Below are 15049 nucleotides of genomic sequence, written 5' to 3'. Positions count from 1 at the left end.
CCCGACACAGGGCTCAAACCCATGAAGCATGAGATCACAACCTGAGCCAAAATCGGACGCTTAACCGACTGAGCCACCCAGGCACCCCAAAAGAATCAGGGTACTCTTGGACCCATGAGGGGGTCCCTTGTCTCTCAGACCAGGGCTAGTCGAGGGGCCCCTCACCTAAAATGGACTCCCATGTCTGAAATTCACCTAAAATTATGTACAAAATATTACGTTAGGGCTTTGTGTGCATGTACATATGTGCTGTGTGTGTGTGGGGGTGTGTGTGTGTGTGTTGTATGCACATGCATGTTTCTGGGGACAGACCCCACAGCTTCAGGAAGGTTTTCAAATAGATTCGTGACCTCATGACCTAAAAATTAAGAAGAGCCACTTCTGTTTTCTAACCTGGACAGGCCATGCGGTGGCTCCCGCTGAAGAGGGGCACAGAGTCTCCCTACAGGTAGCCACTCGGGTCCCTCGAGAATCCTGAGACCCCTGCTCCTCCACCTTCAGGGAGGGAGGCTAGACTTGTCAGGAACAGGACCAAGAGGAAGTGATGTCAGCCACCGCAGCAGAGGAGGAGGCGGGGGGCAGGGGGGGTAACTGAGCTGCCCCTCCCCCACTGCTCTGAGTCTGAAACCCCAGGGCCCCATCACCCCCAGCCGACCCAGGAACCTAATGACTGCGTCACCCACTGATCAATTTCTCTAAAGATACAGTTTCCAAACGCTCCCGTTGATCAATTTCACAGCATTTTCACATTACAATGGGACAGTTTCCGCCTGTAATGGACATCTCGTGGCATCCCTTTTCCGTAGTGGCTTACCTAGGAGTCATGTGCAGACGGTTCTTCACCAATTTATTTAAGATTCAGAAATTTTTAAAAATATTTTCTGACAAAGGCTGGCTAAATTTTAGGAAAGGAGCACAGCGAAAAGAAATGAGTGTATTTAGAAGAGATAAATGAGCTGAGCGGCACATAAAGCGTGTAAATTTGGTCAACATTTATTCGAATGAGAACTGAGAGTAGATGGGCCGGTAGGCAGATGGGCTAGAAAAGCCTGGCAGTGCTCGCAGGTAGGCAAAATTGCCGTTTCCGTCCCTCGGTTAGTGTTTCCAAAATCCTAAGCAAAGTGCTGTACATTTGATGCTCAGGAATTACTGGCAAATGTGTCTTTAGGCAAATGGGATGAGGTGAGATTAACTCAAAAACCCTGGGAAAGCCCTTGCCCCCAGATGGGAAGCCCCGGGGAGGCGTCAGGACAAGCCCCGTGGCCAGGTCCAGGGGAAGGCCCTCCAGATGGGAACTCTGTTCAGCAAGAGGAAGCTACTTCATGCTGGAGAAGGCAGATTGGCAGAAGTGGCACCACAGCCCTTGCTTTGCTTCAGGTGACCTGCTCACGCACACTCAAATCACCCCTCGGTCTCTGCGCTTGATGAAACCCTGCTCCAGGCAAGGAGATAAACAGGCCCCCTTCCTCCTTCAAGTTACTAGGTTCATTCTTAAATTCCATCTCGTGAGTCATGAACCTTGGCTCAACGTTCACTGCAGGAAGTTGGGGGCCACATCTGCCTTCTGCATAGTGGTTTGCTAGTACCTCGCATCGTGCCTGGCACAAAGCAGGTGCTCAGTGAATAGTCCTGGGATGAAGGGACAGAGAGGAAGTGGTCTTAGAGGTCTGATAAGAGCATGGGCTTTGGAGTCAGAAAAGCCGACGTTCCAGTGTCTGCTCTGCTACTTCCTGGCTGTGTGACCTGAGGGCAGTTACTTAACGTCTCTGAACCTAGACTCCTCCTATGTAACATGAAGGTGACGGTACCTCTTTCCCAGCCATGGTGTTGTGATCGTGGCTCAGTGAGAAAATGAGCATCTTGCTTCACTCTGTTCCTAGCACATGCAAGCACTGGATAAATGTGAAACTCAAAGAATTGGGTTGTCCACAAGAGACCCTACAGGCAATCTGAAAAGTCCTAAAAATTGTTTTTAATGTGTATTTTTGAGAGGGAGAGAGAGCGCAAGCAGGGGAGGGGCAGAGAGAGAGGGAGACGCAGAATCAGAAACAGGCTGCAGGCTCCGAGCTGTCAGCACAGAGCCCAATGCGGGGCTCGAACCCACAAACTGCGAGATCATGACCTGAGCCGAAGCCGGATGCTCGACCGACTGAGTCACCCAGGCGCCCCAGCAATCTGTCAAGTCTTAAGACCTAGAGGCTCTTACAGGGTCTGGGGTGACACGGTGTTCAGAGAACACCAGAACCGTGTTCTGGAATCAGAGTTCCCACGCTTCTCCAGGTGCACCGCCTACCGGCTGGGCCAGCTTGGTCACAGTACTACCCCCTTGGGGTCCCAGTCTCCCCCTCGGCAAGCCGGAGGTGTGGACAGTCACAGCATCTGCTTCCCCAGAGCATCCCAAGAAATGAGCCACGTACGATCCGCGGCGCCTAGGCGGTGAGCTGTCAATAGATTGGTAGCGACTATTATTTTTTCAGAACTCGCCCACACTTGTCCTCAGGAAGGCCGTGCCTGCCTCTTGGTTCTGAGCCAGCATCTGAGCATCCGTACGCTGTGCCTGCACCAGCTAAGCGAGGTCCTGCTAAGTCATCCGGGAAGGCAGCACACCCCCAGCGCGATGGGCACACGGCGTGCGCGATGCTCGAGCTCGGTCTCATCCATACTTTATAACTGTCTAAGCTGTGATCGATAGCCAGGGCCAGCTCAGTCGCCTCGCCGAGGATGGAAACCGTTTCTGGGGCTACTCCTTGCCAGCTTGAGAACTTCCGGCAACTCCACCAAGAGGGCAGGGGGCAGGGAGGGGCTCTCGCGGTGGCCACGAGAAACAGAGCCGGATGGCCATGCGTCTCCAGCCAAATGGAAGTGCCAGGAGCCCCGCCAGGGCCCTCTGTCAATGTCACGGGGCTGCAGAGCCTCTGGTGGAAGTGGGGGCTGTGGGGCTGCAGAATGGACCGTGGCTGTCGCGGCCTGGGGCACAAGAGGCCCTCTGTGACTCTCCCCTCCGGTTAGGGAACTCTGCCCCCCAGACCTCAGCAAGCCTGCCGCTGACCTTCCGGAAGCAGACCCCCAGGGTTCAGGAGAATCCCTCAGGCCAGTCCTGAAGCAGGCCCTCCAGCAGAGACAGAAGAGGTAGTGTGGTGCCCAGAAGGGACAGCTGGGTGAAGAGGAAGGGTTTGCTCCGGCATTCTCGGGCTGAGTCTCCGTGGGCACTGGGGGCTGGGTCCTCTGCTGGTGGCCTCTAGGTGGGTTGACAACGGCAGGACCACACTGTGTGATCACAGACTGGAAATGCCAAGGGTGCCAGCAATGCCGAGCAACGGAGGCAAAGTCATTTCCCGTTTCTTCCGCCAGCAACCTTCGGCCAAAACGGTGCCCGTAATGGCCGGGGTCTGAGATGTAGCAGATAACAAGGTCATGATGGTGAGTGGGTCACTCACGGACGTGTTCGTTCATCTGATAGCCATGCTCCCACACCTGTGCTGGCGGGCATCGGAACGCAGCATGCGAAGTCATAGCCTGTGCTGCTGATGTTAGTGGAGGGGTCAGGGGTGGGGTGCTGGCCGCTGCTGTGCACACACGTCCACGGGGCCCTGTGACGTCAGGGAGGCAGGAGACAGGAGAGGCTTCTCACCGGCGAGGGGCTGGGCTCCACCTGGTCTGGAAAATGAGGAGCTGGTGGGCGAGGAAGGGAGGGGCCTTCCGGGGACAGGGAGTGCAGGGGGTGAGGGCCCGAGACAAGAGGCATTATGGATACTCTGGGGAACATCGAGAAATACGAGGAGTAGAGCAGAGAAGGGTCCGTCAGACTTCCACCTCCGGCCCTGGGTTCTCGGATGTTGACGGACGCATCACCTCGCCTCCCATCTCCTTTATCATGGCTGAAGATCCCTATCACCTCCCCTCTGCCCCTGGGAACGAGAGACCGCAAGGCAGGGAGAGGGGGTGCTGGGGCTGGCAGGGTGTGGAGAGCCGGTCCGGGGTCCCCCGGGAACCCAGGGTTTCCACAGCGTGTACCACCCACGTGGACAGGGCCCCGCCAGGTCAGCACGGATCGCCTTCCGGGGCTGCCCGGTGTCATCGCTCACACTGAACACTGAACAAGGGGTGTCGTCGAAGGGGTGCTGTTGGCGCAGAAGGCATATTTGTTTGCTTACTTTTCCGTATTTGTGTTGCAGCCTTGCTGACCCCAAAGATGGATTGTGGGCATGCTTATTATGAAACAATGTCGCACCTATGGCGGTGAAGTTCCTTAGTCTTATAAAACCGGTGCATTTCATCAGTTGTGTAACAAGCGGAAGGGGGCATCCGCCAGCGGCCGCCGGGCCCCTCCCCGCGGCCCTCAGGGCTCACGAGCCTGCCTCTTGTCTTTGCAGTTCTTCCTGTTCATCCTCATCATCTTCTTGGCGGAGCTCTCGGCGGCCATCCTGGCCTTCATCTTCAGGGAAAACGTACGTCCGGGCCCACGTGCCCTGGCCCCACAACCCCAGCAACCCTCTTCCTGCAAGAGTTTTTCCAGAAGGCAGAATCGGAGGGTCCTTAAGGGTCTCCGCCCTTCCGAAGCACCTGATACAACCCCACACCTGATTCTGGAACCTTCCATTCCACACCGTACCCAGCAGTAGTCATTTAACACTCTGAGGACAGTCAGAGAGGCTGTCCCCCAAGTCCAGTGATGTGCAGGAGAACAGAGCACTTTCGCTTGAGGCCTGGCCAGTATCCAATTTGGACAGACTGTCCCCACCAGCCACCTTATTCCAGGGGCTCCAACCACCAGGGGTACCAGCTCCCTCCCCTGAGTCTATAGGACCAGCCACTGCAGCCAAAGGGGGCCTGGAAAGGAGGGGGTTAGGGGCTAAGAGACGCAAGCCGGCCTGGGGGTGGCGAGGAGGCAAGCAGGGGACAGAGAGGAGGAGGAGGCAGCCATGTGGGCAGGGAAGGGAGCCTCGACTGGGCACCACACAGGGCCCTGCCCCGTCACTGCAGCAGGAAGGAGGGTGGTTAGACCCCAGGAGAATATTTTGAGGGCAGGAGCAACTTCCAAGGACACCTCTGGAAACTGGATTTGCAGACTCCCTGCTCCACACTGTGGTGTCTTCAGGGGCTGGGACCCCGGGGCTGGGACCCAGGGGATCCCCCGGCTCTGGGGGACAGCTCAGGATGGCAAGCTACCCATCGTGGATAAACTCTGCATCTGAGAAATGGCCGCAGGGGCTGAGAGAGGTTCCCAGCGTGCCCTGGCCTCAGGCTCGCTGAGGGGTGTGTGGGGAGGCTTCCCTTTCATGCCAGAGAGCCAATACGGGGATGCCACAGGCCCTGGAGTGGGGACTAAGGGGCCACCCCAAGTTAGGAGAATCCCCTGCACTGGGCCTTCAGGCCTTCCCTCCCCTCCGGAAGCAGCTGAAAGACCTGGACGGGTGGGGCTGCACCACGCTGCTGGGCGGGGGTCTTAGCCTGCCCTCTGCCTCTTCCCCCAGCTCACCCGAGAGTTCTTCACCAAGGAGCTCACCAAGCACTACCAGGGCAACAACGACACAGACGTCTTCTCTGCCACCTGGAACTCCGTCATGATCACGGTGAGTGACTCCCCCAGGGATGCCGTGAGCATTCAGAGCCACGATGCCCAGGGCGGCAAGTGTCTGGCCTCCAGAGCCCACTTTGCTCAAGTGCCTGCATCCATGATCAGTCAGCGCCGGCCCACTGAGCCCGGCTTGGCCTGGGACTCAGCATCCGTACAGCATTCTGGGCCCTTATTAACGGCCCAGCAAATGCAGTCCAGGCTCCGGCTGCAACCTGTTTGCTACCCCTGACCTGAGTCCTCAGACAACTGTAATTGTCAGTGACAGTTATCGCAGCAGGAGTTTATTGGGTGCTGATGCCTCGTGAGGTAGGGGTTGTTATCGCCACCTCCGCTTGACACATGAGGACGCTGAAGGCTCAGAGAAGTCGAGTGACTTTCCCAGGGTCACACAGGAGGAGCAGATAGAACCCAACCTGGTCTTGACCCTCTCTACCGCCCTGCCTGATGGTGGCCTTGGGAGTGGCTGTCTGCCCATCTCTGCCCCTGGGTCCAGCCCCCACCCACCAGCCCTGTCCCTGTGCTCTCCTCCTAGTTTGGTTGCTGTGGGGTCAACGGGCCTGAAGATTTCAGGTTCGCATCAGTTTTCCGACTGCTGACTTTGGACAGTGCCGAGGTCCCGGAGGCCTGCTGCCGGAGAGAGCCCCAGACTCGGGACGGGGTCCTGCTGAGCAGGGAGGAGTGCCTTCTGGGAAGAGACCTGTTCCTGAACAAGCAGGTACCAGGCCCTGCTCCCCCAGGCAGGGGCTGCGATGGCCAGAGCCTGGCAGGTGGCCGCGTCGGCACAGAGGGTCTGAAGTCGTCCCAGAAATCCTCTGGAAGTGTCGGCTGCCATGTGCACCTCCCGAATGGGGGCTGATGAAGCTCCATCCAAGCCCCTGGGACCCAACCAAAGTAGAGGAAGGACAAGGGGAGCAGATGGGCCAGCGATAGCAGAGGCCGGAGGGGTGGGCGTTTTGTCTGGGGTTAAAGGGTGAGTAGGAGTTTTCCAGTGTTCCAGGCGGAGCACTCCCCGAGCTTCCGATAATGCAGGTCGGGAGTCAGCCCCTGAATTACATAGTGGGGGCCCCTCCTTAGCCCTGATTCTGGGGGAAACTCACATGTGCTGTCTAGAAGCACCTCCAGACCCCGAGAGAGCAAGACTCCTCCCCCCCACCCCCAAGGTCAGGGAAACTACCAGACTCTGCTTCTCTTGCAACCCAAGGACTTGATCTCAGTCTGAGAAGAAGCCCTTTCCTCTTCTTGCAGGAAGAAGAGGCTTCTCTGGCCCCTGCTTTGCCCCACCTCCCCCTGGCCCCCCGCACTGTGAGACGGACAGTGCCCTTGTACTTGATTCCTCCTTCCTGCCGAGTGCTCTCCCCCCACTGAGCCCCCAGCCCCTGGGGTGTGTGTGTGAGACCAGGCAAGGCAGGGGTGGGGTGGGGGTGGGAGAGGGGAGCAGGGATGAACCCCGTGCCTGCCCCATGCCCCTCCCTTGATTAGGCTTTTGATGAGGATCTCCTGGGAGAGTTGCAGATGCAGGGGACACAGCAGGGAACAGGAGACAAGGCCCCTGTCCCTGTGGGGCTCACAGTCTAGCAAACTAAGTCGTACTTTCACATGGTAATGATTGCCATAAAGAAAATAAAACCTAGACAGGAGCTAGAAGGGACTGGGGTGGGGGCCTCAGGGCAAGCCTCTTAGAGCCCCAACGAAGGGGCCTGACTGAGGCCTGACCCTGGCCGACCCAAGAGGCCATTCAGCTTGGAGCTCAGCACCTCGTCTCCTGTCCCCTGCATATGCCCGTGCCATGTCAGAGGATTCACAAGGGCCCTGGGGGTCAGGCCACTGTGAGCTTAGAGTAGCGAGGGCCCCTGAGAGGCTGGGTCTCAGCCTCGAGGGGAGGCTTTAGGATGTGGAGGGGGGCCTGGGGGAGGTTTTCAGGCTTTGATGTCAGGCGGGCCTGGATTGCCGCCTGCTGTGACACCCTCTCTGGACCTCAGATTCCTCATGCTGTGGCACACACTGCTGGCCGTTCTCCCCGGAAAGACGGGGTCTATTAGACCCCATAACCACCAGGGAAAGGCAGCACGTCCTACTGCCCTGCAGCTGGGCCAAGTGACCTCGCAGCAGCCAAGGACAGGCGAGCAGAAGTGATGTGTACAACTTGTGTTAGGTCCTTAAGAGGAGGCACTGTGCCCACCCCTACTCCTTTTCCCCCTGGCTGGAATGGAGCTCTGGTGACAGCCATCTGGGACCTGGCAGCGGAGGGTGGCCCCCCAGGATGTCAGAGCATCACAAGAGGAGCCCGGGCCCCTGACCACTCCGTGGAGCAGACGGGCCACCAGAGCTTGGGATTTAATATGAAAGACAAATGAACTTCTGGCTGGTTGAAGGCGCTGCTGTTTGGGCCTCCTGGTGCCCACAGCCAAACCTGTGTCCTAAGGCCACTTGTCAGTTATTCAGGGAGGCTTTTGCTGGGGCCTGTTCCTTTCGGGCTTTATCCTCAGAGGCTGCCCATTTCTGGACTCATCCTTGATCATGACACCTTCTTCCATCTCCTGGGCACGGCTTTGGAATCAGCTCATCGGGGAGGTCCCTGTGCAGCTACATTAGCCCTTTATGTTGACTCTTCTCTGTGCTTCATAAGGATCCCCCGAGATTGACTTCTGGGATCCTTTTCTGAGATGCTCATATCCCTCCTGGGCATTCTTCCTTTCAAAAGCCTCTGTGGAAGGACTCCTTCCTAAAGCCCGGTGTGCATTTCTGACTTTGCCTTGCACCCCATCACAATCAGTGAGCAAAACGTCTGAATGCACGGACTTGAAATCCCAACTAAAGAGGCTTATGCAAATTCCCTTTGTGTTTTACACACAGCAAGAGTTCTGGAAGTTGGTAGCTTTGTCCTGTCAGTCAAAGCCTGGTCTCTGTGATCTTTGTGGCCTTTCTTTGTACATATCAGTCCACGGTGGCAAAATGGCTGTCATAGCTCCAGGTACCCCCACCCATGTTTAAGACACAGAGCAGGGGAAAGTGGGGCACACCATCCTTCCCAGAAAGCCCCGGTAGACATCTGCATAGATCTTGATGGCCGGGACTCAGTTACGTGGCCACCAGAGGCCAAGGCAGAAGGCCCCTGTCTGTGGACGTTGAATTAGCCCACCGCCGTTGACCATTGAGCTCCGATGAAAAGAAACGAAGAAATCCCGAAAGAAGGTGACCTGTGATGAGTGCTCAGATTCCCCCACTGGGATGAGTCAGACCCTCCAAGGCGGCTTCTCCAGCTCATTCCTCAGCCTTCCCTGGGTCAAGATGGCCCCCCAAGCAAGTCAACAATGTGTTCCCCTGCTGGAAACAAATCGGGGGGCTTCCCAGTAGATGACGACCTTGCTAGAACGCGACTCCAGGCCAGAGTGGTGACCACCAATAGGAAATCGTGCATACTCCCCATCTGTCGGGTGATACTAAGTCTTCTCTCCTCACAGCATCACTGTTTCTCTGCTTTATCCCCAGCACTCCCTACCTGCTTCCTGGCAGGTTGTGAGTGTGGGTGCTGCTGTGACTCTTGACATAAAGTGCTACACCCTCATCCTCCTGGCATGGGAAAAGTGTTCCAAGCCAGAGAATGAGAGCAGCACCTGCAAAGGCCCTGGGGTGGGCTGCAGCACAGTGAGGACCCGAGGCGAGGGCGTCAGTAGGACCACACCCACGTTCTCGTGTGTCTGTATCCACCTCTATCCCAGTTCGTATATGCCCAGGACTGCTTGTGAAAGCATTCATCCGTTTAGAGGGGACCTTGAGGGTCGCAACGGTCTTCGGTGTATTGCTGCCAGATTGCTGTTTGTAGGCCTCCTGCCTCCCAACCCCTCCCCCCCCCGCCCCGCCCCCATCAAACGGTGGATTTGACAGGGTAAGTCTGCGGCTGCCTGAGCCGTGGGGCGGGTCACGTGCCAGTTCCCAGGCTTCGTACCTCGGTCCTGGTTCTGCACTGTCTCTCCGGCTGTGGCTTCACCTCTGGTCCTTCCCTCCCAGGGCTGTTACACCGTGATCCTCAACACCTTTGAAACCTACGTCTACCTGGCTGGAGCCCTCGCCATAGGGGTGCTGGCCATAGAGGTAAGTAGAGGCCCCCACTTCCGCGGGTCCCCCGGAAGCAAGGCACACGTGGGGTCTTGGGGAGATCCCCCGTGCTCTGCACCCCCCAGCCTACCTCTGTCTCCGCATCCTAAATCTAGGACCAAATTGGCTCCCTGCTGTAGGGACAGTATAGGCCCCATTGTGCCTGTCTGCTGCCCGAGTCGCTGTTGGACTCTGGTCTCATCCGAGCAAGTCTCCAGCAGTGAGTGGGCAGGCCCTGAGAGTCACCCCCCCATCCTCCTCCCACTGCCCCCCTCGCGGTTCCTCTCTGCCTAATCCTCCCCCAAGGTCCCCAAGGTCCTCCAAGGTCCAGAGTGAACTCTTAACTGAGAATCAACACCGCTGCCTTGAGGAAAGGGCTGCGGTTTGTGCTTCTAGATCAGGCTCTTTGTGTGGGGTGGGGGGGGGGCTCGGGACCTGTGAGGCCTTGTCCACCTCCAAGGGCGGTCTTAATTAACCCCTTCGCCCCAGTCCCAGAACCCCCATCAAAAGGCAGGCAGCTGCAGACTCCGGCCGCCGCCACCAGGGGGCGCCGCAGCCGAGGAGCGGAGCTGCCCCTCCCTTCTCCCCGCCCCCTTCCTGGGTCTCAAGCCCCCGCTACTGCTGGAGTTTGGACTGACCGCGTATAGCCCACGCTTGGCCGTCTGCAGGAACGACCGCTCCCGGGCCTCGGCCAGCGGGGAAACGAAGTCAGGCGGCCGGAGCCCCAGCCTCCCCGTCCCTCCTTTCGGGGACGTCTCGAATGCCCGGCACCATGCGCAGCTTTCAGGATGGGGGATGGGGGATGGGGGAGCGGGAGGGGTCCTTCATTCATTCATCCGTTCATTCAGCAAGCCTAGATTGAGCCCCTGCTTACCAGCAGCCCTCTAGGGAAAGTTCTCTCGCGGGAGGACACAGTGAGCGAGAAGCAGATAAATCTGCGCTGGGACTGCGGAAATGGCAGGGGTGTGCCCCGCGCAGGAAGGACTCTTCTCCCCACACAGGGCCTCTGAGCCACAGATTACTTCTCTGCAAGATGGCGCTGCTAACCGTGTCCCCATCCCCCTCCCCCCGGCCGTCCTTGCTCCTGGCATTGTGGGGGTTGCGGAGGATGGGGACTGCATGCCTGGCGGGGGTGCGGGGTGGGGGGGGCTCGTTAGACAATGTCTGCATTCTTGATCCGCCGTCCTCCTCACCCCCAGCCCCCAAGCCCAGCTGTGACCCCTATGGGAGGCAGAACCCTGCTCCGGGAGGAAGGACCTTAACTGTATCCCTGTCCCAGCCTCGCTTCCCCTCCACGAGCCTGGGCTCTAGGGACTGTCCCTTGTGCAACTTGCAACAGCCCTGACCGTGGGGGCATCGGCCATTCTGGTCAGAGGGGCATCCCTGAATCTGGGTCTCTGCCTGCCCCCAACACCCCAGGGCCCTTAGGTAGGTGTTCCGTGACTGTGCTCTCAACTCTGGGAAGGGCTACATCGCCCCTGCCTATTAATAATGATCCTGGTAACTTTCTACTAATCATCTACTAGAGAACAGGCCTCGTTGGGTCATTGATCACCTTCTACTTCATCTTCCCACCCTCCTGTGAACTAGAAGGTGGAGTGTGTGGGACTTGGGAGCATAGGCTGTGGGGTCAGAATGCCTAGACTCAGACCCCAGCTCCCTCACTTGCAGCTGTGTGACCTTAGGTGAGTTGCATGACCTCTCTGTGTCTTGCCTCCTGTAAAAGGTGTTTGAGAAAGCACTTGGAAATGTGCCCGGCACGTGGTAAGCTCCAGTACATGCTCAGGCCAGAGAAGGGACATGTTGGACCCAAGGTTGCTGCTGGCAAATAGGGGAGCTGGATTTGAACCCATGTCCAAAGCTCCCTTCTTTCCATGACTACACTGCACAAAGGGGACCATGCGGAGGGCTTGCCCCCAAGGAGTGTCAGGAACCCCTTCTGCGGGAGGGTGCTGAGTGATGGGTGGGACCCCTTCCTGTCCCACGGCCGGTGGCTGCTTTCCGTTGGGGTGGGACAGCCCAGTGCAGAGCTGGGAGGCCAGCCTGACAAGCCAACTTCGACTTCCTCTGCAGCTTTTCGCCATGATCTTTGCCATGTGTCTCTTCCGGGGCATCCAGTAGAGGGCGTGACCTGGAGCCTGAAGCCTCACCCGCCACCACTGCCCGGCACCCAACACCCTCCCCTCCCCAGTGTCCTTGCCCTCTTGCCCCCAGGGGAGGAGGTGAAGCCATCATGAGTGGCCAGAGGAAGGGGCAGAGGAAAATAGCTATTTTTTTAACAAAACAAAATGAAGACAAGGAAATGGATTGACGTACCCCGCCTGGACTCCGGGCTCTCTGCGAGGGCCCCGGCGCTTGAACCCAGGGAGCACTCTGCACTAGAGACCAAAGGAACCCCAAGCCCAGGTTCCCTCCTCAGCCCCGCCAGCCCCTAGCAGCCCCGGGGCCTGGGCCTTCTCCTCAGCTCCAGGTGCCAAGAACGGGAGGATCTAGGCAACAAGGAGGCAAAAGCAACTCTCAGATCGACAAAGCCCAGGGGCCCACTAGGAGACTTGGGCACCGTGTCCCCGAGGACTTGGAACCTACACTGAAGCCCTGGTCTTCTGAGGATGGAGTTGTCCCTGCCTCAGGCTGGGGCCTAGAGTGGGCTGCAGACGCTAAATCTGAGAATGGCCTGGCTGGCAGGGTCCTCGCTTCCCCCGTCTGTTGGATCACATAATCCGGAAAGCCCAGAGAGGGGCAGTTTGTCATTCACAGTCACACAGCACATGGGTGACAATTGTGAGCTGGAACCCACTCGTCCCTAGGCTGCCTCTCACCGCTTCCAGGGCTCTGTCAGTCTCAGCGTCCTGGTTTCCCGAGAGAGAGAGCAGGCTGGTCAGGAACTTCCCAGGCCCACAGCTGAGAAAATTACGGACTATTGCCCCTGCTCTCCTCCCACCCCACCCCCCATACTTCTTCCTAAGCCTGCAGGGACACACACACACACACACACACACAAACACAAACACACACTACCATCCCTTTGCCACACTGCCCACCTCTGCCCACAAGCCTAACTCCTTCCCTGTTCACCAACTCTGTGGCTCCCTGGCTGGAAGGAACCCCCAGGATCATCTGGTTCTCCTCTCCCCACCCAGAACTGAGGCTTGGACGTCTTCCACAAGCTCTCTGCCAAGACTTTGCCACCGTCTTCTTGCATACCTCCAAGGACGGGGAGCTTACTACCTCCCAAGACAGCCTTCTGCCTTTGGACTGCTCTGCCTTTTTAGCATCAGCTCAATGCACATTAGGGTTCTCTGTTTCTCTTTGGTTGCATCCATGGCATCCCACGTTCTCTTTCTCCTTCCCAAAGTATTAAGGCCACACATCGTCTCCCCCCAGATGCATTTTCTGCAGGCTACGGAGCTCCAAGACCTCTCGTTCCAGCTGTGACATGCTTTCCTGTCCCTTCACTGTCCGTAGCACATTTCTGTGTGTTTCTTCCAGGCTTGGGCAGGGAGAGGTTGTCCCCTAGACTCACTCACGCCTACACAGCGCCCACCAATCAGTTCCTCATATACAGGCCTTACATCCTAGACTGGTGTCGGCGACCGTATTACAAGATCCCTCGACTCCAGTGAATCAGGAGTGACTGCCGGAGGCTGTTGAGAGGATCTGAGGTTTGGCCTGGGGTCCGAGGGAAAGGACAGCATAATCCTAGTTGGTGTCTGCCCGACAACTTACGCTCGATTAGTGATGTCTGCCGCAGGCTTGGCAAGGGGAGGGGCAGCGTGGCGCCTGACCTCCTCTCCACGTCCCTCTTCAGGGTCTGGGAAGGGCCTGTTATGACTCCCAGGCCCTGCGTCAGCTTCCAGCCTCCCTTCCAGCTTTCCAGCCAGTGGGGGAGAGACAGCTGTGGCCTGGAGCCCTGTGCTTCTCTGCTCTGCCACCTGCCCCCTTCAGAGATGCAGCCCCAGTTCTGTGCCTGCTGTAAAGATTGGCTTTGACCCTCTTGTCTCTCCCCTTCCCCCTCCCATCCTCCTGCTGTCCCCTCTAGTCCCAGGTCCCCCTCCTGTCTCCAAGCTGGGGCTTGCCATAGAGTCCCTGTAGCAGCCTGTCCTGGCAATTCCACACATGATGCCGTGGACTCCCTAGCGATGGGCATCCCCGGGACCCTGCAGCTGGAACCCCAGCCCAGCCCGAGAGGGGCCTTGGGCATGCCCCTCTCCAGCCCCGCCCACCCACATGCTTAGCTTCAGCAGAGGCAAATGGCCTAAGGTTGACAAAGAGCTGGCTTGGCGGGACTCAGGGTCTGACTGGGCAACTGTGTGGCTCTAGCCCAGGGGCATCCCAGACTTCCGGGCCCCATCTGGTCCGCAGCACCCAGGAGAATCCGGGGCCTTCAAGGTAAGGAGGGCCTGGCATCTATCTGGCACCCACCCCCTTCCTCCTGTCCAGTCCATCCCCTCAGGGGGAGGAAGGGTGGGTCCTGGAGGAACATCTGGCTGAGGCAGGTTCAAGGGTGGATAGGAGACTCATCCCTAACGGCTTTGCAGAAGGGGGCCAAGGAGCCCCTTATCTGGCTACTGCCCATACTGGGCCGGAAAGAGAAAGCAGGCAGTCTGTAGCATTGACCCAGGCTGGTCGTTCTATGCTGCCTGCAGCCATTCTGAAGCATGAAAAGGCAAGGTCTGTGCCAGTCTGGTTCGACCGAGCCTTTCCCAGGCACTGAGGTCTAACTGGGCTGGTCCACGTACGGCCAATAAACAACCCTACCCTGTTGGTCACACACACCCCAGGCTGAAAGCCACCTTCCGGCTCCGAAGCTGCCGTCTCTTAGAAAAGGGAATCCATCTGAGGGGTTATGAAGCTCTCGTCCCTCCTTTCCACACCTAAGGGACCCGGCCAGGATACCCCGAACCAGCTGAGGCCCCGGCACCCCCATCTCCCAGAAGCCCCCTCTTCCCTTTCCCCATGGGTCCTGTGTCGAAAGTCTATTTTGAAACCTGTAAATGTTCCTTCCAGTAGATAGCAGAGCTAATTTATCATGTTTATTTCCTGTGAACCCCCCCCCCCCCTTTTATATTCTATATCAAGAGGAGTTTTTGTAATATAAAACAGGACGCCCACACTGATGGTTTTGCACTGGTTTTTGTGACTGTTTCTTACAAAAAGAAAAAGGAACGAAGAATAAATAGTGGCTGTGAAGAAGGTGGTCTTGCTTGGGTGGGGGTGGGGCAGAAGGGGGGAGCTGAGGCACGGAGGGCGCGGGGCTCCAGGGGCAAAGGTAAAGGGTGGTGGGTGGGGTGGGGGCGGGGGGTGTCTTCCCAAACCTTTAGGTTGGGGAGCCGGGCCGACACTGGGCCTTCTTCGGGAGATGAGTGGGTCCCCCTC

General features: G+C 57.9%; 1 protein-coding gene across 6 annotated transcripts in view; it reads left to right on the top strand.

Annotated features, from left to right (window-relative positions):
- Positions 1-14790, top strand: part of TSPAN18 (tetraspanin 18) — a 185895-nt gene extending 171105 nt beyond the window's left edge. For all 6 annotated transcript variants that reach the window (XM_053899809.1, XM_053899808.1, XM_053899810.1 and 3 more), the window contains 5 exons: positions 4374-4448; positions 5475-5573; positions 6111-6293; positions 9587-9670; positions 11747-14790. In XM_053899809.1, coding sequence (XP_053755784.1) covers positions 4374-4448; positions 5475-5573; positions 6111-6293; positions 9587-9670; positions 11747-11794 — 489 coding nt within the window. In that variant the 3' untranslated portion in view covers positions 11795-14790. The remainder of the gene's footprint in view (positions 1-4373; positions 4449-5474; positions 5574-6110; positions 6294-9586; positions 9671-11746) is intronic.
- The last annotated feature ends 259 nt before the right edge of the window (positions 14791-15049 follow it).

This window comes from Panthera pardus, unplaced genomic scaffold (assembly GCF_024362965.1).
Source record: "Panthera pardus isolate Hobbes unplaced genomic scaffold, ASM2436296v1 HiC_scaffold_12, whole genome shotgun sequence".
Classification (NCBI taxonomy): Eukaryota; Metazoa; Chordata; class Mammalia; order Carnivora; family Felidae; genus Panthera; species Panthera pardus.
This window is presented reverse-complemented; position numbering and strand designations above follow the sequence as displayed.